Below are 26,129 nucleotides of genomic sequence, written 5' to 3'. Positions count from 1 at the left end.
AAAAAAAAAAAAAAAAAAAAAAAAAAAAATATATATATATATATATACACACACACACACACACACACACATATACACACACACACGTATATAAGGAAGACAAGGTATGAAGCGCTAATAGATGTTTAATTTCAGTTCCAAAAAGGGAGAAAAAAATAGAGTAAAAACAATATAGGAGGCTGGCTGGTCTGAGTGCAGTGGTGTTTACAACTAATTGATCACAACCAGTTACAGGTCTTTCTGTTCCTTCTCCACTCCACTACTTCACTTGACTAGCCTAAAATATATATATATACACAAACACATATATATGTATATATAATATAGGAGAAGAGAATGGCTACTATTAGTTAAAATGTATCCCCCCTAAATTTTTATGTTGAAGCCCTAATCCCTAGTATCCCAGAATGTAACTGTATTTGGAGATAAGGCGTTTAAAGAGGAGATTAAGATAAAACGAGGCCATTAGGGTGGGCCTGGCTAGTGTCCCTATAAAGGGAGTAAATTTAGACACAAAGAGAGGCACTAAGGGTGTAGACACACAGAGGGACTGCCATGTGAGGCGGGAGCAAGAGGCCAGCTATCTCTAAGTGAAGGAGAGAGGCCTCAGAAGGAACAAAACCTGCCAACACCTTGGTCTTGGATTTTTGACCTCCAGGACTGTGAGGAAACGAATTTCAGTTGTTTAAGTCGCCCAGTCTGTGGTGTTTCATTATGGAAGCCCTAGCAAACTAATACAATGACTGAGAATTTTCCAGAGCTAAAGAAAAACAGTAGTATATGGATTTAAGAAAACCCATATCCAGAAACTTGACACTGATACCGTATTTGGAAAAATGTGGGTTTTCCCTATGGTATCCTGTACTCCTGTTTTATGTTTCTAAATGGAAAGCTTCCTGGGCAATGCATCTGATTGGTGGTGCCCAGGTCACAAGCCCATTCTCAGTTGCAAGCTGGGAAAGCAAGTGTGCTAGGACAGACTTACTTATAATATGTGAAATATCCACATGTAAGGAGAATTGTTAAAGGATGTTGGACGCACACTAATGTAACATACACCTGTAACAGGGCTATTCAATGCTTACGTTCTAGTCTCGGCTGTTTTCTCTGTATTCTTTTCCTTCAAGAGTGCATGACTCGTAGAGTCTCTAACTCAATGGATGACTTATGTAATTTGATTAATTCATCTATCAATTCATGAAACTCTAGACACAAGAGTATTCTGGCTATCATACAATTCCCGTGAACTGCTCCATCTTCACTTAATATTCAGCTTACCTAAATCCTAGCATCACCCCTCCGCCCTCTCCAGATACCTTGAAGAGGTAGGCTTCCTTTTTTCTGTAAGTATTATCTTGTCTCTTAAAGACACTTTTGAGAGTCCCCTCTCTTTCCTCTTGATTGCACTTCATATCTAGGTTCAGCAGAATCGCCCTTCCCTGTATCTCTCTCACTCATCCCTTCCTTTCTAGTCCCATAAGGATTACCCTTTTGCAGCTTTATGTTTGAGCATCTGCACTATGGCCAGTCACTGGTGTTTCTGACTCTGGTTGCTCGTCCCTTCAATTCATTCCGTAAACTCATCAATGTTTGGTGAATTTCTATTTCCTTCTACAAATCTTCTCACCTGCTGCCCCAGCCAGTGTTCCCTTGAATGTCTCAGTCTTTTTCTCGGACTTTGCTCGTAATTTTATTCTACCAGGGACCACCCTACTTCAATTTTTGTCTAAGTCTTAACCTCCCTTCGTAGTGCAGCTCAGGCCAATGCTCTCTTGGAGACCCCTCCTGATGGTTCACTTTGTAAATGTGTGGACCTTGACATGGCTACCGCCCCTTCACACCTGGCACAGCTACTTTTCATTGTTTTCCTTCATGAAAATTAAAGTTCTTTTGTTCCACAATACTGTGACAGTGACTTCAGGATAAAGATCATATCTGGATCCCTAGTTCTTAGTGCAGAGCCTACCACAGACTGGAATGCAGTGTTTGTTGAATGAAGGAATGAATTAAACTGCGAATTAAGAAATGCCTGCTCTGGCACTGAGACTCGCAACTGTGAGTCTCAGTGGGAGACTCACAAGCAGGAAACAAAATGCGGATGTCAGCAGTTTCAAGTGAGACCTGTGGTGAGCTCCTTCCTCTGCCGGTTTTCCTTTCTTAATTTTCAGTCTGAAGTGGGCAAGTGGAGAGTCTTTCTGTGTTAGACTGTGTCGCGTTGGGCAGATTTCTCCAATCTTAGGATAGTAGTGGTCCCTGTCACTGGCCTTCACTTTGCACCATCCCCAGCAAGAACAAAGTCTGTGAACTGGTCTAATGGTTGGGAAGTGGATTGAGACGACATCCGGGTTTTACTTAGCTTCTACGCTCAGATGTTAGCAGAAGCCCTGAAACTCTTTTCCTTTTCTATGAAAGGAAGACACCTATCTTTCATGAGGCCCTATAGCTCAGGGGTTAGAGCACTGGTCTTGTAAACCAGGGGTCGCGAGTTCAAATCTCGCTGGGGCCTTTCAAGTTTACTTTCTTGATTCAGGTTTTACTTAAATTCCCCTCCTGGTCCTTCTGAACTGACCCTGAGAAAACGTGGCAAATTATAACTTCTTGCCGCCGTTCAGAGCTTCCAAATAAACACCAGCTGAGCAGAACGTTTCCTTTAGGTTCCAGTGGTAATGCTGCTTTACCTCCTGGAATGTGGCGGAATCCATTACACAAGCGGTGGAAATCGCCGTCACCCTCTGCCAACACCCCGGCTTGCGGACTGGCGGCGAGAGCCCTGCTCGCTGCCGGGCAGGAAATGGGGACATCTAGGCGAGACAATGGCCCCTTAAGCTATTCTCAAGCCCCGGGTCTGGGCATATTTGGAGTAGAGATCAAGATTCCCCTTCTGAAACAGGAAGAGCCAGCGATGACCGCTCTTGCCAGGTGTCCAGAAGATAGATGTACACTGCGCGGCAAGGTTTCATGTGCCAGTGGGCTTTTGGGAAATTAAGGGCCCGACTTTAGGGGCGAGACTTGGGTCGCTAAACTTGATTTTGAAGCAGAGAAATGTGGCCTTCCTTTTGAATGAGCTGAAAATATTTTCTCCAAAAGCGAATTCACACAGAAACATTGGGTTTGCCCAGATGTCCTCTATTTCAGGGGTTCCCAACCCTTGGGCTGCGCACGGGTCCAGGGCCTATTAGGAATCCGGCCGCACAGCAGGAGGTGAACTGCGGGCTAGCTACCAGTACCGCCTGAGCTCCGCCTCCTGTGAGATCAGCGGTGGTATTAGAATCTCATACGTGCGCGACCCCTATTGGGAACTGCGCATGCCAGGGATCTAAACTGCTCTCTTTTTACGAGAATCTAAGTGATGTCTGATGATCTGAGGTGGAACAGTTTCATCCCGAAACCATCCCCCAACTCCTCCTCCCCGCCCCCAAGGTCCGTGGAAAAAGTGTCTTCCACGAAACCGGTCCCTGGTGCCAACAAATTTGGGGACCACTGCTCCATTCTACACCCTCTCCCTCCTGAGTCTGTGGACGTGTACGCGGAAGAGCCGAGATTGAGAGGGGAGCACAGGAAGTGAGGACACCAGAGAGCTCGGGCCTAAGCCTGGAGGCCCGCCCTCTCCGGCGTTCACAGTTGCGCAGTCAGAATTGTATGCGTCCCACCGCCTCAGCCCCCAGTTCTCCGACGCCCAGGTGCCGGTCCCCGCCCTGCACACAAACACACGCATCCATGCTCGCGAGGCCCCTGGGTCCGCGCCCAGTGAGGCCAACAGGCCTCGGGCGCCCAGAGGATGCGCAGCCTGGGTATGTCCAGGTTCCAGGGGCACCTGTTCTGCTTGGGAGCCCCTCAGTGAAGCAGGGGAATCCAGCTTTAGAAAGGCTGTCCTCAGAACCTTGGACGCAGGACTGTCTTACAAGCTGGCTTTGCGACTCTGCAATAATCACTTTACAGATACAAAGAGAGTTCTCGTTCCCGTCTCTGGTTAAGGATGTCTTGAATAGGGTTTTTTAGGAACTGATTTCTCGCACTCCCTTCGATAGCTCAGCTGGTAGAGCGGAGGACTGTAGTACTTACTGTGTCGTTATCCTTAGGTCGCTGGTTCGATTCCGGCTCGAAGGAGAGGTTGCTGTTTTGGGGTTTACAGTAGCTCTTCGTTTGTGCAATACATCTCTATGTTAACGTGATGAAATCTCTTTCTCTTACCCTTGTCCGAAGGAAACAGCTTAGCCACGAGTTAAGCTGCATTAATCACACTTTGAAAAGTTGGTTACCTATCTCTGAAGGACAGTAGACCCGATTCGATTCGTCCAACCGTTGGGGGAAAGCACTGTTATCTTACCGAAGTGTGTTATATTTTGGCTTCTACGTTAAGTCCAAAGGCCGGCAGGTATATACGTAGCGCGCGTCTGTCCTGGGGCTCAGTAACCTACAGCCTTGCAACCGAGCTCAGCTCTGGCCCTCGATCTCTATCTCAGACCCCTCCAGGTTCCCTCCAGGCTCTAGTGGGCTTAAATCGTTCCCCGGGCTCAATGAGATACAAGGATGTCTAAAGTCTAAAAAGCTGCCTTCGTTCACCCCATCCTGCGTCTGGATCCAGGAGAATAAACCAGACAATAAGCCATACTTGAAACTTAGTAAAGATCGAAGGAATAGCTAAATAAGGCCAAAGGGAAATGTCACAACAAAGAAAAAAAACAGAAACAGAAAAACCTTCAGAACGGCAGGCGGAAAACAGAAATTCAGAGTGATATGAAGGCAGTTTTAACACAGTGGCTCGTTGGTCTAGGGGTATGATTCTCGCTTTGGGTGCGAGAGGTCCCGGGTTCAAATCCCGGACGAGCCCTCAGATTTACAGTTTTTCCACACCTCTTTTGGCAACTACTGAAAAAAGTTTTCGTTAAATTTGAAATACAGACTGTCTCGTGTTGGGCTGTCCTGCTAAAGAAACCAGCACCGAATAAGTACGTGGCAGATGGGGCTGCGGACCAGTGTCAAGACCGAGCTTCATGGGTTCCTGGACGCTCAGCCAGGCGTAGTCTCCTAAGGGCCGCCTGGCTCTTGGGAGCAGAAGCCAGTTTCCCGCCATCGGCTCTCCGTGGAGGCAGTGCGCTCGCGGCTGCTGCCCGTTGGGTTCCAGCTGAGGAAGGAGCGTGGATCCCAGACTTGTTCTTTGCCTGGGCTGCCCCTGTGGCCCCTGGGGCGGGGCTGCTGCGGCGCCAGCTCCAAGGGCGGATGCTGGCGGCAGAGGCCTCCTGGGAGAAGCAGGGCGCGGTCCCAGCTACGCAGAGGCTAGTATGCCGACCCTCCACTCCTCACCACGCCCCCATCTCCGTCCGTGTACACACACTCACGCAAGCACGCCACTCCACCCAGACGCAAAGCAGGATTCAATAGAACAACTTTGCGTTTTCTACGCACTCCCCATCGTCGTACTAGGGAGGAAGAAGCGGGTGAGAAACAAAACTTCTTTCTACCGTCCTGCCCGTTTCTGCCGACTTGTTCAGAGGCCGAGGTACGTTCACACTCCTGCTCCTCTTGCTCTTTGGTAGCTACATCAGGGGCGTTGTGGCCGGGGAGTCCTTTCCTAGTAGAACCAGCTTGGGACTCCTCGGGGAGGCTTTTGCGGGACTGGGCTGGAGAGGGAGGAATGGGGAGGGAGGTGAAAGTCCAGTATTTGTATGAGTTAAGGACTTTACATTCCCACTCGGGTTTTTACTTTGCGCAGCTGGGCAGAGATGCCAGCTTCTATTGATTAGTAGGCTTGGAGGGGGACCACAGAATCGTCGAACCTAAGGGAAGCCCTAGGAGGCCTGCACTTGCCCACAACTAAGAAAACTTTGCTTGTTATTCAGGTTAATCACCAGATTTTTGAAGCAGGCCTTAGTTTTTGCAAGCGTAACTAACATCTGGGGATCGGTATTTTCTGTTTACTCTCCTCTGCCTCCCCACCCTTAATCCACCCTCAAAAAATATTGTGCAATTCTTGGAGACACTTGCCAACAGCCTCTTTCAAGCTTTCCTACTAGGAGGCTGGGATCCTCGGTGTTTTCGCTCTGAGACAGCACGTCAAATGCTAACAGCAGCACATGAGTAAAGCGCAACATCTTTATTAAAACAATTTCAGCACCACTCAGGGGGCTAAGGAAATCTCAGATGAGCCAAGATCCTCCCTCGTGACAGTAAGAATCTTATATTCAAGTAATAATGTAATCAATGGAAGCCCAAGTGACATATTTATCTGCAGCACAGGACCACCTTCCCAGAAGCAGCCACAGGTATTCCAAGACTTACTTAACCACAGAGCCACTAACTAGTTTTGCAAGAGGATAGATTTGTTACATATGCTTCAATTCAAGCAATTCTTTTACTGATGACAAGCAGAGTAAAATATTTTTTGAATTTATGGTAATAGTCAGTGTAGGTTTCCTTTGAACAGCAACTTTCAGTGGCCCCTTTAAAGTTAGTTTTGATCGTCTAGAAAGTACTAGTATGGAAAATAAAAGTTGTGTGGACCTGGCACGGTGGCTTATGCTTGTAATCCCAGCACTTTGGGAGGCCGAGGTGGGTGGATCACGAGATTAGGAGTTCGAGACCACCCTGGCCAAGACGGTGAAACGTCGCCTCTACTAAAAATACAAAAATTAGTCGGGCACGGTGGTGAGCGCCTGGAATCCCAGCTACTCGGGAGGCTGAGACAGGAGAATCCCTTGAACCTGGGAGGCAGAGGTTGCAGTGAGCCGAGATTGTGTCACTGCACTCTAGCCTGGGTGACAGAGCAAGACCCCATCTCAAAAAAAAAAAAAAAAAGAAAAAAGAAAAAAAAAGTTGTGTGGTGCATTGGAAAGCTTCTAGTCCCGCGAATGCCATGAGTTCCTTGGGCAATACATGTCTCTCTGTTCCTCAGTTGCCTCTTCTTTAGTATGAGGGGTAGACAGACGGTCTCAGAGGCCCCTCCCACTATTGTTCTGTGACTGCACGGAGTGGTGCGATGTTAGAAACAGGACGTGAGGCACTCTAGTAACGTGGAGACGAACTATAGTTTGGCAGAGAGGATGGAAAAAATCATTCCAGGAAAAGAGGAATGGCTTTAGCTATTGCTGACAGCAGATAATCAGTTTATAAGCAGGCAAGAGTAAGAGGTTTGTCAAGTTATTGTTGGAAGCATTTGTCACTGTGACTCAAATTAAAGTAGATGGATAAAAAAGTGGACCAATGAAGGCTAGTGAAACCTTTCTTTAGGAGTTTTTATTTAATCTGTATTTAAGCGGATTCTCTGTAATTCTCCGTAAACAGTTATTCCCAGAAGAATGCCATGAAATACTTGGGAAAGAGGGAATAGGAACAAAGAGTGAGTGGGCACAAAGCCCAGAGTTGGTTGAAAAGCAGATGTTTAATTTTTGTCTTTGTTTGGAAATACAGGCATGTCAGCAGGACTTTGTCCCTACTGTCCTTCAGTCACTAGTGTTGCCACTTCCTGGAGACGTGGTTCTTCTTTTCACGCAGGCTTTTCCTTCTTTACCTGTTACTTCCATTATTGAATAAGTTTCATGCTTATAGACCTAAACTGTTAGAATAATAAAGAAATTTAGAAACTATTTAGTCCGTTCTTCCCATCATCTAATTTTAGTCCTGAGACAGAATGAAACATATATACTCTGTATGAAGGAGGAAAGTGCTCCAACACTAGAGTCCTTGGAAACAGGACCCATGCATCCCATGTCTGTATACAGGGATATTATTGGCTTGAGGGAGAGAGAGAAAAAAATCTCCAGGAAAGGGGAATGACTTTCAAGTTAAAGCTGTCTGAACATTTAAAAAATATATGAAGTTTTTTTGCAATGGCAATTCCTTCATTTGTACTAAAATTACTGACAAAGATGTGATGTTCCTTAATCATAGAATATAATTCCTTGTTGTATTTTAAAACACAAATGACTAAGTACCTAGATGCGTTCTAATGAAATAGTAATTTTTCCCCCAAACCGTACTTTTTGTTTCAACAAAACTTCCTTGTGCCAAGTTTAAAAGAAAACCAAAAAACTGTCTTTTTGCGTTGTGGGCAGATTGTGAGTCCTCCAAAGGTTGTCCAGTGAAGGCCCAGAGGCAGAGAAAGGACCTCACTATATTCAGAGGCTGCTGGTTGCCCCAGCCCAGCACTACTACAGAACTCTAAAACCAGAGGCTACTCTGTTTGTGTGAGTTGGTGCTTGAATTGGAGCTTCAGGCCATGGGGCTGTGTGTATGCAGGCGCATATGGGTTGTATATTGTGGCAGAGTTCTGCTTTTCGGGACTCAGAGGTGGTGTTGCTTGAGCTGAGTCTGGAAAGACGGGTCAGTTTTCTCCTTGCTTACAAAGGGTTCGAAGTCTGACTCCACCATTCATCTGCTGTTTGTTCTTGGAGTTTCCTCATGAGCAGAGCATATTTACATAATGCCTACCTCACACAGTCCTGGTGCTGGTTGAATGTAGTCATGTATGTGAGAGCTTCACAAAATGGAAGACTGCACTGAATATTATAATTATTGTGATTTCAAGTGCATTTGTTTCACTAGCAGGCAGCCTGTCTTTCTTGACAGCTTCTCAAGTGCAGCCAGACTGAATACTTGCAGGTAGGTGGATGACAACAGAGGATTGAGGATTTTTAAAAAGATAACACTGTCCTAGATCCAACACCACTGTGAGCAAATGCTGGGGGTCTGTGAAACAGTTGGTACCCTGCTGCTGTCTGATATTGGTAACTATGAGATCTATAAAGTGATCCTGGTGACCTTTGGCCCACTGTTTTTACGCAAGCAATGGATCTACAGCCCTGCTTTGATGGTGGAGATAAGCAATTTTGCAACTACATTACAAGGACCAGACAATTGAATGTTCAGGGGTAGTCTCTTGTGGACAGGTAAAGATGGAAGAAGGAGAAACCCAGGAAACATGGCAAGCCTACTTTTAGGGGTTAGAAGCTGAGAGGTTGAGTGTAGGGGGAGAGGCAGTGTACTAATAGCTGTCACACAACCTTCTCTAGAAGTGCTTTCCTGGCTGTGTGAAATCGATGGAATAATGTGCTTAGCGTCCATTCATGAAACCAAATGATGTGATATGATAAATAGAATGTGATATGATAAATGATAAATAGAAATTACAGAGGAAAAGCATCTTACTGGAAGACCGTATCTTACTCTGTGACATCTTCCAAGGCAGTTCTTGGAGTTGGCCCAGGGAGATCAGAGATGCTATCTTATGGATCCAGATTATTATGTGTGAATAGTGAAACCTCAGTCCTGCCATGGACAAGCGTAAGCACCACAGACAGCAGAAAAAGGTAACTTTTGGACAGAATGCCTTGTTTCTCAAACTGTCTTCCAGAACAAATCTCCAATCCATTCAGGTGGGTTAATATCTAACCCAATCATGCCCAGCGAAAAGGTGAATGACCCTCCTCGTTTGTTCAAGAGCAGTGTCCTTGGTTTTCATGTCCCTGCCAGGACTGGGGGTCCTTAGCTCTATTCTTTCCACCCCCTTATTAGAACACTATATAATCAGAACCTGGAGAGGCCTCCAGGTTCACACAGCTGGAACCCATCTCCAGGAACAAACAGCTGGAACCATCTCCCATTGAAGGGAAACTGCCAGGTGTTTTTAAGATTCTTACTCCTGGGTAATCTATTGTTCTATTTGTTTTATATATTATTTCTAGTCATCCATCCATTTTAATGAAGCCATTTTCCTCCCTTTAAAGCCTCTGGGCTCAAGCTCATGAATTAAAAAGGAAATTGATCAGATTCTAAAGTTTAAAACGAAAACAGGTTTCCTTTGGGATGGCCTATATGTGGATAAAGAGAAATTAGTGAGACTGGGAGCAAGTGGAAGTTTAGGAGGGATTTCTAAATTGTGATAAAATCCCCAAAGGCTTGGGGGAGCCACTTGCCGAAGGGCATTGGGAGTCCTCCCACGTCGTCCACCGCTGTTACAGGCATTACACGTGGCTTAACAAGGAAAGAAACAGAAAGTATGTTTTTAGCATTCTTTCCTTCTAACCTTCCCTGCTAATTTCTTTTCTTAGAAAAGTTTTGGATGCTCTTTGGAAACAAAGTGGGACACATCCCAAGATCAAAAGGAGGCTCACTGGCAGGCTGAAGGGAAGAAGGAAGGAAAAGCGATAAAGGGATGAATATGCCTTGGGTGTTAGGCTCTCACTTTGAGGGATTTTGCCCTGCGATATATAAAAGTGTGAACCCACATTGATGAAAATGATAACTATAGTTACTCATCATAGACTGTCAAATTAACTCACTGGTGTGTAAAATTTGATGAATCTCTTGAATACTGAACATTGCCTGTGGAGAGAGGGAGACAATATTAATCCTTGTGAAAACTAACAGATTCATTTGATACAGAAGATAAAGTTACTCTAAAGAACAGATGGGGCCAGGTGTGGTGGCTCACACCTGTAATCCCTGCACTTTAGGAAGCTGAGGTAGGCAGATCACCTGAGGTCAGGAGTTCGAGACCAGCCTGGCCAACATGGTGGAAACCCCCTCTATACTAAATATACAAAATTAGCCGAGCGTGGTGGCAGCCACCTGTAATCCCAGCTACTCGGGAGACTGAGGCAGGAGAACTGCCTGAACCAGGGAGGTGGAGGTTGCAGTGAACCGAGATAGCACCACTGCACTCTAGCCTGGGCGATAGAACAAGACTCCGTCTCAAAAAAAAAAAAAAAAAAAAAAGAAAAGAAAAAGAAAGAAAAGAAAAAAGAACAGAGAACAGCTGGGACTAATTCCACTGACAAAAAGCTAACAGACTGTTACGTGTTTGGGTATAGAAGGATATGTCTATAGGACTTTTGCCACCAGATGTGAGGCTCTGCACCCTTGGCTTAGGCAGATTCACTTTTACACCACAAATAATATGTCTCTTACTGGTTTTCTCCCAATTCCATTTTACCTTGCTTTTTGAGAAATTTAGAGTTGAATATATTGAGAAAGTTTTGAGTGAGGGAGCAGATGTTAGATATTGGTGGTTTTGGTGTACGCTTGCTGAGATTTGGCTCCTAGATGTATTAGGGAATCAAGATTACAGTAAGCCCGGGCAAACCTTAGCTGACTCGTTACAAAATGAATGTGCATATTCTGCAAATCAGAAGCAAAGATACCCTTTTACCTCTGCAGACTGGGATGTGAGGGCCTTCATACTAAAAAAACAGGTGGCTTTTTAGGAGGCAAAGCCCCCGTGTAGTCCAGTGCTTTACCTAGAGGTGTTATGTGAACTTGGCTTACATATTGAGCCTTATGGGATGATGCATCTTAATGAGATTGGGCCACAGGTCACCCTGTCATCTACTTGTTTCAGTTGGTGCCTTGTGCCCCCAACTAAACTTACACAAAATTTGTCTTTGTAACTGAAGGTCACTGGACTTTTGCTATTGAAACTAGCAAAGTCTCTATTATGCTTAATGAGAACCATGAAACTTCAGATTTTTAGAGCTAGCAACTCTCTTATTTTCTTGATGAACAGGCCTGGAGAGAAAAATGAAGTCAATTATTTAAAAACTATTAAGGGGTGTAATAAGGCAAGCATGTTGATTCAAGGTGAATAAAATGAGTTCTGTAGGATATACACCAGTAAGAAACACTAACAAGTAAATAGTCCATTGTTCATCCAGGATCACATGGGTAATGGCATGCTTGGAAATGGCACCCGTGAAACCTGACAACAGGTCGATCTTTATTTTGTGATATCCTTATGGGTAGATCCTGAGCTTTGTGGCTTTTACTTTGGCACTTATATCTGGTGAGGTGTCCTTGGTCTTAATATCTAATGCAGAGAGAGTTTGGACAGAGATTCTAAACAGGCTTACCAGCTCATACTCGCTTCTGTGAACAGCAATATCCCCACCAGTTATACAGCATTGTCACCTCTTCCCAGTCCGGGCTTTCCTAGAGAGGATATTAGTAACATTCCTATCCACCACTGCCACCTAATGACTCTTTTAGGTACTAGCAGCTCTGGTTCTGCTCCCTGATTTTTTGGATTCTGAGATTCTGGCACCAGGCAGAGGGATGTTGACTATGTAAGAGAGACTTTTGACATTAGAAGTCAGTATTTGTTCATTACAGAGCAAGAGACTTAATTGATTGCAAATCAATAAAACTTTGATAAGATCTTCCAAAAAGCTAGAAACAGGAAACACACGCAGGAGACTGAAAAGCATGATGTAAATGTAAAGAACTTGGGAAGTGGGTGGCTTGGCAGCCCAGCAGCTATATTGGAGCAACTGCATGAGTGAATACTTGTTACTCCTTTAGGGCTGGCTCTCCATTCTGCAATCATGTACCTCTTTCTTGATAAACTCCCAAGAACACACTTTCAGCATGGAATTTCAGACTTTTAGAGATAGCAACTCATCTCAAGTATAGACAAATGTCAGTGCAGACAAATTTGATTCACTGCTGAAGAATACCAAATTATATGCTAAGGAATTTTTCATTCCACAATAATGAAGTAAATAGCAGCTGGAAATATTTGAATTAAGTTCATAGATTATAATTTGTAATGGAATCAACACCAAATGCAAATTAGAAAGAGAGCCCACTTTGCTCACCCCACATGTCTTCCCATGTAAGCGTAGAACACTGGAGTCCTGTGTCTTTCTAGATCCACAGTCTTGCTCTCAGAACAGGCTAGCCACAGCACAGGCCTAGTGCTAGGACCCATGGCCTTTTTAAGCTCCGACTCCCTTTTGTGGACAGCAGTATCCCCACAACTTGTATAACATTGGTGCTTCCTGCAAAGGCTACAGAACTATTCGATATGAAGATGTTCATTGACTTACACGCAAGAGAAGCACCAAATAAAAAATTAATAATTAATTTAGTGTCTATGAAAATGTACCATTTATTTTTACGTTTAGGGGTCATAAGAATTGTATTACATTTAAGAATGTAATGCAATTTGAAAATCAGATTTTTCTCCCTTTGTGAGAATTTCTCAGTATGTGTGATGACTAGCAAGAAATCATAGCCAGTCATAAATTCAATGAGTTACTCATAAACGAACAATTTGAAAAGCAAAATTCCAAAAATCAGGTGAAATTTTACAGTGAAAAGTTATTTTTGTTGCCAAATATAGGGACATTCACATATATTAGATATAATGTGGGTTAGATCTGTAGTGATTTTTAAAGGCTCTGAATAGTCTTTAAAATTTTCTCCAAAAAACTAAAGGTATAGTCAGAAACTACTTGTCGCACATACCAAATACTTTTCAATTCTCTAATCTTCAACTTTCATAAGCAATAGAATCTTAAAAGTTCATAAGAAATTTGCTTTCTATTTTGTTATAATTCATATTTGTTTAGTTCTATTTTCAATGATCAGTCATTGAGTTAAAATTATGCTCCAGGAGGAAGCACCGTATTTACCTAAAGCACCTACCTAAAGGTGTGTTGAGTGTCTGATGCAACATTCCTGGGATGTGTGCGTTCTAGAGTTTGAGAGGGACAGCTCTTGAGACGTGATAGCAGGAATCCTCTTTTTCTCTTCTTTTGAGGAAGATGTTAAGAAATCATTAGAGCAAACTGTAAGGCCTTTGATTTGATAAAAAAAAGTCTAAGGCATTTTTTTACCACATGGTAGCACCTTTTGCCTGTTGTGTAACAGCGTATGTACATATGCAGGAGAAACTAGAAAATATTCTCTAGAATAATCTCAATTGCTTCTAATGTGAGAAGCTCCTAAGAATAACCTCATATTCCTCTTCTCTGTAAGGGTTGATTCCTGACCCATCTTCCAAACATCAAGTGTCTTCTTCCATGCTCCTCCCTCTTCTTTCTAAATGGTACAGAACAAATTCACCTTTGGCCACGAACCACCTACTTCTTGGGGAAGTAGGTCTGCTTCCCTTCAACTCAGGATACAACTGCTTTCAACTGCTTTCTTCACATTAGCTGAGTAATTATCTAGAATCCTGTCGTAAACAATTTTATGGTTGATCCTTCTCTGGGCTCAGGGTTCCCTAAAACAGAGGTCCCCAAATGCCGGTCTGTGGCCTGTCTGCCTGAGCTCCTCCTCCTGTCAGATCAGCAGGCAGCATTAGATTGTCACAGGAGCCGGCCCCCCCCATTGTGAACTGCGCATGTGCGGGATCCAGATTGTGTACTCTTTATGAGAATCTAAATAACTAATGCTTGATAATCTGAGCCAGAACAATTTCATCCTGAAACCATCCCCCACCCATCCATGGAAATACCGTCTTCCACCAAAATGATCCCTGGTGCCAAAAGTGTTAGAGACTACTCCCTTAAAACTCTCTCTTCTTAGCTCTCACCTCCTATATTACTATCTCATCTCAGTACATTGAAGCCCCCATCCTTTCCCCATGGATGCCTCATTTCCTATTAAGGAGGCATTTGGTATGTCTTTTTTTTTGACAGAGTCTCCCTCTGTCGCCCAGGCTGGAGTGCAATGGCGCGATCTCGCTCACTGCAAGCTCTACCTCCCGGGTTCACGCCAGTCTCCTGCCTCAGCCTCCCAGGTAGCTGGGACTACAGGCGCCTGCCACCACGCCCGGTTAATTTTTTGTATTTTTAGTAGAGATGGGGTTTCACTGTGTTAGCCAGGATGGTCTCGATTTCCTGACCACGTGATCCGCCCGTCTGGGCCTCTCAAAGTGCTGGGATTACAGGCGTGAGCCACCGCGCCCGGCCGTCATTTGGTATGTCTTAATGTGCCTCAGGACCTAGTACAGTCCCTGGTACCCAGTAGGGACCTATGTAATGTTCGTTATTCAATTAATTAATAAATGAATTAAAGAGTGAGAGTGAATTTGTAATGTAACGACTGATAGAGAAATACTCAGTGATTCTAAGGGATAGGAAAGAATGGTTGGAGCTAGAGGCCGTGCTCAGGAAACTATTAAATAGACATTCCAGAGGAATGGATTGACAAGAGGTGTGAGGTTAATGACAAAGGGAAAATAGAATATATAATTTGGTGGCAGAAAAGATCTGATTCATGATGCTGTGTCAGAGATGAAAGCTCCTGTCCTTTTCACCTGATTTGGTGATGCTGTTCTTGCGTCTACCATTCCTCCTTTTGCCCTTGGCAGGAGCCTGTGTTGGAAGAGATGGTGATGCGCCTGGGCCTTTTCTTGTTGGTTTTCATGCTGGGTCTGGGTCTGACCCCACCCACCCTGGCTCTGGATAACTCCAGGTACAGAGACTTCCTGACCAAGCACTATGATGCCACACCACAGGGCCGGAATGACAGATACTGTGAAAGCATGATGAGAAGACGGGGCCTGACCTCACCCTGCAAAGACATCAACACCTTTATTCATGGCAACAGTCGCCACATCAAGGCCATCTGTGGAGATGAGAATGGAAGCCCTTACGGAGAAAACCTAAGAATAAGCAAGTCTCCTTTCCAGGTCACCACTTGCAACCTACGTGGAGGATCCCCCCGGGCTCCATGCCAATACCGAGCCACAGCGGGGTTCAGAAACATTGTTGTTGCTTGTGAAAATGACCTACCTGTCCACTTGGATCAGTCAATTTTCCGTCCGTAACCAGCGGGCCACTGGTCAAGTGCTGGCTCTGCTGCCCTTGCCTTACATTTCCCCTCTGCACCCTAGAACAGTGTGGCAACATGCATTGCCAAGGGCCCAAAGAAAGAGCTACCTGGACCTTTTGTTTTCTGTCTGACAACATGTTTAATAAATAAAAATGTTGCTGATATCAGTAAGAATCAGAGTCTTCTCACTGATTCTGGGCATATTGATCTTTCCCCCATTTTCTCTACTTGGTTGCTCCCTGAGAGGACTGCATAGGATAGAAATGCCTTTTTCTTTTCTTTTCTTTTTTTTTTTTTTTTTGAGATGGAGTCTCACTCTGTTGCCAGGCTTGAGTGCAATGGCACAATCTTGGCTCACCACAACCTCTGCCTCCTGGGTTCAAGTGATTCTCCTGCCTCAGCCTCCCAAATAGCTGGGATTACAGGCATGTACCACCATACCTGGCTAATTTTTGTGTTCTTAATAGAGACAGGGTTTCACCATTTTGGCCAGGTTGATCTTGAACTCCTGACCTCAGGCAATCCACCCACCTTGGCCTCCCAAAGTGCTGGGATTACAGGCATGAGCCTCCGAGCCTGGCCACTTTTACCTTATCAGTCAGTTTTTTACAAGTCATTAGGGAGGTAGATTTTACTTCTCTGTGAGGGAAAGAATGGTAAGTTGATCTACAGAGATGGAAAAATTCCAGGGCTCATAGCCACTAAGCAGAATTTTTAAGAGAGGCAAGTTGTTTTTTTCTGTCAAATAATAAGCTAATATTACTTCTACAAATATGAAACCTTCAGGAGGAGTTTCCAAGGACCAAGTACCAACATACCAACAGATTATTATAGTTTCTGTCTCTCTGTTACACACACACACACACATATACAGATATGTAATCCAGCATGAATACCAAAATTCATTCAGGGTAGCCACCTTTTTGTCTTAAGCGAGAGATAGTTTTGATGTTTGAATGGAATGCTCCCAGGATATTCTCTTGTCATGGTTATTTTATATAAAATTCAAAAACCAATTACATTATTTACTCTGTAATCTTTTACTTAATCAGCTAATATCTGGCAAGTGTGATGTTTTGGGGAAGTTACAGAAAGATTCTGGCCGGGCGCTGTGGCTCACACCTGTAATCCCAGCACTTTGGGAAGCTGAGGCAGGCAGATCCCGAGGTCAAGAGATCAAGACCATCCTGGACAACATGGTGAAACCTTGTCTCCACTAAAAATGCAAAAATTAGCTGGGCCCTGGTGGCATGCACCTATAGTCCCAGCTACTCGGGAGGCTGAGGCAGGAGAATCGCTTGAACCCGGGAGGCGGAGGTTGCAGTGAGCCGAGATTACGCCACTGCACTCCAGCCTGGGCGACAGAGCGAGACTCCATCTCAAAAAAAAGGAAAGATTCCCAGTTTATCTCTTATTCTTCCTCAAGATTTGTTTTTAAGTAAACATAACTTAGGTTAACACTCTGTTTGTAAAATACACAGTTCAATCTACAGACTCAGTAGTCAGCTTCTTGTTACCTAATTTCTGTTAACAGGTACCTGGATATGTTATTTAGAAAGTGGTTGCCAATAAATTAGTTATAAATCACCAGTTTCACTGCCTTGTGAACACATAATTATTGTGGTCTCAGTATTCCCTATGGTGGCTTCTCCTACTCCTGGTATTGCCCTGAAATGGGCCAAAATCCCTGGCTCCCCAATGCTCAGGTTATAGAACGCTGTCCAGGTACCACCTAGGAGAGCCCAGCCTCACTGAAAGTATTCAAATTTAGGAATGGGTTTGAGAAGTAGGTTGCTGGTGTGTGCTCAGCACAGGAATCTCTCCTCCTTCGGTTAGTCTATTTCAAAACTGAAAGCACTGCCATTCCTTAAGAAAACAGGAAAAAGTATTCCAAACCTCTCTTACTGGAAAATTTGCCATATTACCAAATCTCAAAAACTCTCAGGAAATGAGAAAGTCCCAGTTTCTGGTAAACTGTTTGGGCCCTTTTCTTAAGTTCTCCAACCAGTGCTATTTTCTTGAGGTGAGGCAAAGTTACTCAAGATCATTGCTCCCACTCAGGGCCTTGATAGGGCAAGTCAAAGGCATGGACCATTATTATATTGATCACATCATAAGCTGTGAAAACTCACATCTTCTCCAAACATCAGCTTGGAGCATTATCATCGCATCGTTTGCTCTGGTGTTAAGGGAAATGGCTGTTTCGCAGGAAATCACATGGCAGTGGGATGGGGGTGTTTCCTGACCTGCTGATGGTACTGGCAGCTGGGCAAGCATTCCTAGTCCTTTTTGATCTGGGCCTCTTGTTCTATCATAACCACAGCTGTTTAAAATAAAATGTCAAATCACAGGCAGATCATTTTGTCCTGAGTGAATCATTTGAAGAATTGAAGTCCTGGTCAGCTGTGATTGTTCGCTTTGCAAGGAAAAAGAAGGAACACTCCAAAATGCTAAGTCCTTTGAAGAATAGTGACATGCAAGGAAGAAAATTCCATGCAATTTGGAGAGGAAAAATTTTTCTAGGGATCTAGTAGCTGAGATATTTTATAGTTTAGAAACAGACTTCCAATATCTTGAGACTACAGTTAGCTCTACGAAATAAAGAGGAGTCAATAATATATGCAACTCTGTAGTCATTCATTATTTTATCCAGATTGACAGAAGCAGAGGAAACCAAGAAAAAATGGAAGTGGTAAAAAAAAAAAAAAAAAAAAAAAAAAAAAGGCAGTAATTGCCAACATTTACTGAGCATTTACTATGTGCTAGGCCTTGTTATAGGCACTTAGATTGATTTTGTTTTCATAACATCCCTAAGAGGTAGGTATTGTATGCTTATTTTGCTTATGAGGGAATCTGCTGAGAGAGGTTAAGTAATTTTCTCATGGTCACAGCCTCAGTCTTTTAGACCACAGTGTCAAAAGAAGTTCTTACTGTGCAATGGAGAAAGTGTTTGGGGAAAATCCTGGCCCAAAAGTATGTGTTGGGATGATGTTGAGATCATTCAACTTTCTCTTGTAGCTACAGCTTTGAGATGCACCCATTGGTGTCCACACTGGCCTGCTGGTCTTCAAATATTTCTCTATGTCTTGTTTACTTGGTTAGTGTAGAAAAGCTGACATCCTGGGTCTGCTCTCGCATGAATAGGTGAAGTTTTCTCTGTAGCCAGTTATCTTGCTAAACCATATTTTTGGTCACAAAGAATCAGGATAAGAGAAAGTAGATGAAACTATGGAAACTCCAGGTGCCACCGGAAAAGCAAGCCAAAGTATATTGATCTGCTGAAGCTATAATCCAAGTACTAAGTATACCTTCAGAAGTTGTATGCATTGTTCTTGAGGCAAAAAAGAAATCAAACATCTGCCCTTCCTCCCACAACCTCTTTAATTCCTTCTCTTCCTAACACCGTATCTCACATCTACAGCTGCGGGCATACAAATATGACATACAGCTTTATATCTTTATGCGCAAAGGCAAAAGGTGGCTATGGATAAAGGAGGTGGCATTTAAAAGAACAATATCCATATTTGATACTGCTTTCATTATCAGTAATCAAAAGGTAGGCTTTTAGCAGAACAAAGTAAGGTACAGGTCCCTTGGAAGCCATTTCAGTCATTCACACAGTGTGATCCACCATTATGAAGCAGAATTTGAAATCAAAAGACAATAGTACCCATATACATCAAACTAGGAGTTCAACTGGGGTCAGTCCTTGGACTGCCCATGTAGAGTTGGGCTGCCTGACTCTCAAAACATTGCCCTTGCTAATTTGGGTTGCTCACTTCCTGTTGAATCAGGGATGATTTTTCTTTGCTGTAGTAAATCGACCCTGCTTCACCTGCTTCACTGCAAGAGTCAAGCCGATTCACAATTCATGTCAATTCCAGGAGCGACAGCCAGATGGCAGCATCTGGCTAGTCAGTTGGTGAGTGATTCCACCTCCAATCTTGATTAAACTCTGCTGCTGGGAAGTAGCAATTCTGAGCATATCTTTGATATCCTGAATATTTGGGGCATGGGATGAGAGAGGCAGTAGAGGATAGTGGAAAGAGCACAGGGTATAGACTAAGATAGGCCTGGATTCCTTTAATCTGTCAACGAAAGCAACGAATGTTCAGAAACTACATGGCAATGCTTTTTTTGTTGGTGCTCTGGATTTTTTCTTAATGCTATAAAATATATGCTTATTTTTCACTGCAACAGGTGACAACACAATGATGCTGCAACTAGAGAAGACAGACAGCTACCAGCAACTATTGACAAGACAGGAGGAACATCAAGAATAGATGCAAGACAAAGCAGTGTATCTCCAGGGCCTAGATTTTTTAGGTTATTGCATAGAAACAGCAAGGAGAAGAAGACACAATCCAAGTTGTCTTTTGAGGATATTGTGCTGTTTAAATTTATTTTTTAAACATTTCTTAGCTTTTCTTATTAGTCAATTTCATAAGCCTGGGAAACACCTTTACTCTATCCATTTAATTGCGTTTGTTCATTAGCTCACTGATTTCACTTACTAGTTCATTCAAACAGTGGCTATTATCAACTGTCTTCTAAGTACTGTATCTGGGTACTTACTCTTTTTTTAAAATAGAATTAAAAGGATTTCCAAAAGGACCTGATTTTACATTAGAATTAGAACAATACATTTTAGATTAATGTATAACATATATTATTCTGGAATTAGAATAATATATTTTAATCACATTAGAATAATAGCCACATGATAAGAAGAAAAGAAAAATAATAAAATTAATGACAATAAGAATAGTCATGAGAGGAAAGGCAAACCCTAAATATTCCTCTGTCCTCTTCCTCCACCTAGATTCCCAGATGTAAGGTATTAAAAGTAGTTTATAAACTTTCTTTGACATATCCTGAGTCTGTCCAAACTGTTGGGAATTGGAGCCTCCCGGGAACCAAACACTCCCCAAAGATCATACATATACGGAATTCCCCCAAGAGATACACAACTGCAGTTTCATGTAGGTTCACCTGTTCTCTCTTTTTATACTCTGACCACACGAGCCTGGCAGCCACGCAGTCAGCCCCTGCCCTGTGTCATTGTACTGGCTACAGCAACTTCTCTCTGTAAATGAGAAAGGTCTTGCTTTCAGAAAAGATCATGTTTGCAAACTACTCACTCTTGGGGAAGCAGGGGTGGGAAAAGTAGCAGAGATGAGTGGGGAGATGGTGCATATAAGAAGGAGGAAAGAGGAGACTGTGGAGTCAGGATGCCAGCTTGCTATTGTCAACACCTTTTTCCAGTGCCCAGTTCTTACCTTGTTTCTCCTGCCCCTTGCTTTCTTTTCTAGGCACCTCTAAGGTACTGATGGCTCTGCAGAGGACCCATTCGTTGCTTCTGCTTTTGCTGCTGACCCTGCTGGGGCTGGGGCTGGTCCAGCCCTCCTATGGCCAGAATGGCATGTACCAGCGATTCCTGAGGCAACATGTGCACCCTGAGGAGACAGGTGGCAATGATCGCTACTGCAACATGATGATGCAAAGACGGAAGATGACTTTGTATCACTGCAAGCGCTTTAACACCTTCATCCATGAAGATATCTGGAACATTCGTAGTATCTGCAGCACCACCAATATCCAATGCAAGAACGGCAAGATGAACTGCCATGAGGGTGTAGTGAAGGTCACAGACTGCAGGGATACAGGAAGTTCCAAGGCACCCAACTGCAGATATCGGGCCATGGCGAGCACTAGACGTGTTGTCATTGCCTGCGAGGGTAACCCACAGGTGCCTGTGCACTTTGACGGTTAGATGCCACCCTGTAGGGATTATCGCGAGTGGTTGACCTTACACCTACTGCTTAAATAGCAGTGAGTAATGCATTTGAGCTGTCCCAGGCTCTGTCTCCTCAGCTCATTTCTTATTCTTTTTCTCTGTATAACTCATTCTATTAAATACATTGCACCAAAGAGAAATGGAGACATAAACCTATAATGAATGAGGCTGGGCTTTTCTGTAATAAGCTTCCTTTTATAATACTGGTCAGCTTAGCTCTCTCAGATCCTATCCTGTGGAATTTAGTTATTATGTGTATTTATGTAGTATTTCAAACATTTCAAAATACTTTCATCTATGTTTATCACATTTTAATACCACAGCACTTATAATGATGTCATTACATATAGAAGCTCAAAGTTAAGGGATTTGCTGAAGACTGTAAAATTAATGGAAGAATTGAGACAAAAAACCAGTGTAACCGGCCACTTATTCAGGGCTTTTTCTACTTCATCACAAGGAATGTTTTGAAAGTCTCTGCTTTTTTTTATCCTTAAAATTCACCTGTCCGGGGAGGCATTAAAAATTTGGAAATGTATGCCAGCAAAATGTGAGCTCTGTATTTTTTGGCATTGTTATGTTTGGGTTGAATAAGATTAAGAAAATGATATTGGGAATTTTCTTTTTCCTGAACCTTTGAATCACCTTAGTAAGTCAAAGTATTAAAAAAAGTACTAAATCATTAAGACTCATGTGCTTTTGCTGACTGAAAGATTTTTTTGTTTTTCTTGTAATAAAGGACTTAAACTGAAGGTACCTGAGAAGACTGTGCTATGGTATTATATCTTTTTCTCCAATTTTTAAATTCTTCTCTAGTTTATAAACATGCATGCACCTTAATAACCTCATAAACTCTGGTCAAAGACTAATGCCTATCAGATCCATGACCACAACACTGAAGATTTGTCTCATTTACTCCAGAAAGAATGATTCCTCTCAAAGACAATTCTCACAGCCCTTCCTTCTCCCTTAGAATATTTAGAAACAAATTAGGGAGCTGTCAGGCCTCTGAGCCCAAGCCTGCGCTATACATCCAGATGGCCTGAAGCAACTGAAGAACCACAAAAGAAGTGAAAATAGGCAGTTCCTGCCTTAACTGATGACATTCCACCATTGTGATCTGTTCCTGCCCCACCTTAACTGATCAATTAACCTCGTGATATTCCTTCTCCTGGACAATGAGTCTCAGGAGCTCCCCACCGAGCACCTTGTGACCCCCACCCCTGCCCACAAGAGAATAACCCACTTTGACTGTAATTTTCCACTACCTACCCAAATCCTATAAAAGCCCCACCCCATTTCCCTTTGCTGACTCCTTTTTCCGACTCAGTCCGCCTGCACCCAGGTGACTAAAAAGCTTTATTGCTCACACAAAGCCTGTTTGGTGGTCTCTTCATATGGAAGCATGTGATATTTAGTGTCGAAGACCCGGGACAGGGGGACTCCTTCAGGAGACTGGTCCCCTGCCTCGCCCTCACTCCATGAGGAGATCCACCTATGACCTCAGGTCCTCAGACCAACCCGTCCAAGGAACATCTCACCAATTTCAAATTAGGTAAGTGGTCTTTTCACTCTCTTCTCCAGCCTGTCTTGCTAACCTTCAATTTCCCTGTCCTTTCAATTCTAGTTCATTTTCCTCTTCAGTAGAGACAAAGGAGACACATTTTATCCGTGGACCCAAAACTCCGATGCCGGTCATGGACTCGGGAAGACAGTCTTCCCTTGATGTCTGATCACCGTGGGGACGTCTGCCCTGATCATTCACCCACATTCCATTGGTGTCTGATCACCATGGAGATGCCTGCCTTGGTCATTCACCCACATTCCCTTGGTGGCAAGTCAATTGCAGGGATGCCTGCTTTGGCTGCTCACCCACATTACAGCCCAGGGATGCTCATCGCACCACCCCCTTCTCTGTGTCTCTACCTTTCTCTTTAAACTTACCTCTTCACTATGGGCAACTTTTCACCCTCCATTCCCCCTTCTTCTCCCTTAGCCTGTGTTCTCAATAACTTAAAACCTCTTCAACTCACACCTGACCTAAAACCTAAACGCCTTATTTTCTCCTGCAATACCGCTTGGCCCCAATACAAACCCAACTGGTTCCAAATGGCCAGAAAATGGCACTTTTGATTTCTTCATCTTACAAGACCTAAATGATTTTTGTTGAAAAATGGGCAAACAGTCTGAGGTGCCTGACATCCAGGCACTCTTTCACATATCGGTCCTTCCCTAGTCTCTGCTCCCAATGTGACTCATCCCAAATCTTTTTTCTTTCTCTCCTGTTTCTTCAGTCTCCACCCCAAACTCTGAGTCCTTTGAATTCTCCTTTTCTACAGACCCATCTGACCTTTTCCCCCCTCCCCAGGCTGCTGCTCACCAGCCAGGCGGAGCCAGGTCCCAATTCTTCCTCAGCCTCCGCACCCCCACCCTATAATCCTTCTATCACCTCCCCTTCTCACACCTGGTCCAGCTTGCAGTTTCATTCCGTGACTAGCCCTCCCCCACCTGTCCAACAATTTCCTCTTAAAAAGGTGGCTGGAGCTGAAGGCATAGTCAAGGTTAATGCTCCTTTTTCTTTATCTGACCTCTCCCAAATCAGGTAGCATTTAGGCTTTTTTTTCTTTTTTTTTTAAATCAAATATAAAAACCCCGCCCAGTTCATGGCCCATTTGGCAACAACCCTTAGACACTTTACTGTGCTAGACCCAGAGAGGCCAGAAAGCCATCTTATTCTCAATATGCATTTTATTAGCCAATCCACTCCAGACATTAAAAAAGCTCCAAAAATTAGATTCTGGCCCTCAAACCCCACAACAGGACTTAACCTCGCCTTCAAGGTATACAATAATACAGAAGAGGCAGCCAAGTGGCAACGTATTTCTGAGTTGCAGTTACTTGCCTCCATTGTGAGAGAAACCCCAGCCACATCTCCAGCCCACAAGAACTTCAAAACGCCTAAACTGCAGTGGCCAGGTATTCCTCCAGGACTTCCTCCCCCAGGATCTTGCTTCAAGTGCTAGAAATCTGGCCACTGGGCCAAGGAATACCTGCAACCTGGGATTCCTCCTAAGCCATGTCCCATGTGTATGGGACCCCACTGGAAACCGGACTGTTCAATTCGCCCAGTAGCCACTCCCAGAGCCCCTGGAACTCTGGCCCAAGGCTCTCTGACTGACTCCTTCCCAGATCTTCTTGGCTTAGCAGCTGAAGACTGACTCTGCTCAATCACCTCGGAAGCCTCCTGGACCGTCACAGACGCTTTGGGTAACTCTTACAGTGGAGGGTAAGTCCGTCCCCTTCTTAATCAATACGGAGGCCACCCACTCCACATTACCTTCTTTTCAAGGGCCTGTTTCCCTTGCCTCCATAACTGTTGTGGGTATTGACGGCCAGGCTTCTAAACCTCTTAAAATTCCCCAACTCCGGTGCTGACTTGGACAACATTCTTTTATCCACTCCTTTTTAGTTATCCCCAACCGCCCACCTCCCTTATAAAAGGTCGAGACATTTTAAGTAAATTATCTGCTTCCCTGACTATTCCTGGGCTGTAGCCACACCTCATTGCCACCCTTTTCCCCAGTTCAAAGCTTCCTTCACATCCTCCCCTTCCATCTCCCTACCTTAATCCACAAGTATAGGATACCTCTACTCCCTCCTTGGCAACTGATTATGCACCCCATGCCATCCCTTTAAAACGTAATCACCCTTACCCCTCTCAATGCCAGTATGCTATCCCATAACAGACTTTGAGGGGACGAAAGCCTGTTATCACTCGCCTGTTACAGCATGGCCTTTTAAAGCCTATAAACTCTCCTTACAATTCCCACATTTTACCTGTCCAAAAACTGGACAAGTCTTACAGGTTAGTTCAGGATCTATGCCTTATCAACCAAATTGTTTTGCTTATCCACTCTGTGGTGCCAAACCCGTATACCCTTTTGTCCTCAATAACTTCTGCAACTCACTATTGTGTTCTTGATCTTAAAGATGCTTTTTTCACTATTTCCCTGCACCCCTCATCCCAGCCTCTCTTTGCTTTTACCTGGACTGACCCTGACACCCATCAGCCTCGGCAACTTACCTGGACTGTACTGCCACAAGGTTTCAGGGACAGCCCCCATTACTTCAGTCAAACCCTTTCTCATGATTTACTTTCTGTCCATCTTCTTCTCACCTTATTCAATATATTGATGACCTTCTACTTTATAGCCCCTCCTATGAATCTTCTCAACAGGACACCCTCCTGTTCCTCCAACATCTGTTCTCAAAAGGATATCGTGTAGCCCCCTCCAAAGTCCAAATTTCTTCCTCATCTGTGACCTATCTCGGCATAATTCTTCATGAAAACACACATGCTCTCCCTGCTGATTGTGTCCAGCTGATCTCTCAAACCCCTGTCCCCATCACCAAACAACAATTCCTTTCCTTCTTGGCATCGTTGGATATTTCTGACTCTGGATGCCAGGCTTTGCTATCCTAACCAAACCACTTTACAAGTTCACAAAGGGTAACTTAACTGATCTCACAGACCCTAAGTCTTTTCCCCATTCTTCTTTTCACCCTCTCAAAAAGGCCCTGGAGACAGCTTCCACACTAGCACTCCCCAACTCATCCCATTCTTTTTCCTTACACACAGCTGAAATACAAGGCTGTGCTGCTAGAGTCCTCACACAGGAACCAGGCCCACAACCTGTTGCCTTTCTATCAAAACAACTTGACCTCACAATTCTGGGGTGACCCTCATGTGTGCATGCAGTGCAACTGCCGCTTTAAT

At 43.9% G+C, this 26,129-nt stretch overlaps 2 protein-coding genes and 3 non-coding genes across 6 annotated transcripts; all 5 read left to right on the top strand.

The window, feature by feature from the left end:
• The first annotated feature begins 2,433 nt into the window (after positions 1–2,433).
• Positions 2,434–2,506, top strand: TRNAT-UGU. Its single transcript has one exon. It is a non-coding gene; the product is annotated as a tRNA-Thr (tRNA).
• A 1,512-nt stretch (positions 2,507–4,018) lies between these two features.
• Positions 4,019–4,107, top strand: TRNAY-GUA. The gene is given in 2 exon segments: positions 4,019–4,055; positions 4,072–4,107. It is a non-coding gene; the product is annotated as a tRNA-Tyr (tRNA).
• A 652-nt stretch (positions 4,108–4,759) lies between these two features.
• On the top strand, positions 4,760–4,831 carry TRNAP-UGG. Its single transcript has one exon. It is a non-coding gene; the product is annotated as a tRNA-Pro (tRNA).
• Positions 4,832–4,920: 89 nt separating this feature from the next.
• Positions 4,921–15,729, top strand: ANG (angiogenin). Its single transcript, XM_023186642.1, has 2 exons — positions 4,921–5,500; positions 15,092–15,729. Exon 2 carries the CDS (start codon positions 15,110–15,112, stop codon positions 15,548–15,550), a length of 441 nt encoding a protein of 146 aa, XP_023042410.1. The 5' UTR covers positions 4,921–5,500; positions 15,092–15,109; the 3' UTR covers positions 15,551–15,729.
• On the top strand, positions 4,957–22,116 carry RNASE4 (ribonuclease A family member 4). 2 transcript variants are annotated; one of them, XM_023186641.1, is made up of 3 exons: positions 5,367–5,500; positions 19,372–19,477; positions 20,868–22,116. In XM_023186641.1, exon 3 carries the CDS (start codon positions 20,885–20,887, stop codon positions 21,326–21,328), a length of 444 nt encoding a protein of 147 aa, XP_023042409.1. In that variant the 5' UTR covers positions 5,367–5,500; positions 19,372–19,477; positions 20,868–20,884; the 3' UTR covers positions 21,329–22,116. The 2 variants fall into 2 exon arrangements, with proteins under 2 accessions (XP_023042408.1, XP_023042409.1); XM_023186640.2 differs by lacking the exon at positions 19,372–19,477 and having other exon boundaries at positions 4,957–5,500; positions 20,868–22,113.
• Positions 22,117–26,129: the final 4,013 nt, after the last annotated feature.

The sequence above is a fragment of the Piliocolobus tephrosceles genome, chromosome 6, assembly GCF_002776525.5.
Source record: "Piliocolobus tephrosceles isolate RC106 chromosome 6, ASM277652v3, whole genome shotgun sequence".
In the NCBI taxonomy this organism is placed as follows: Eukaryota; Metazoa; Chordata; class Mammalia; order Primates; family Cercopithecidae; genus Piliocolobus; species Piliocolobus tephrosceles.
This window is presented reverse-complemented; position numbering and strand designations above follow the sequence as displayed.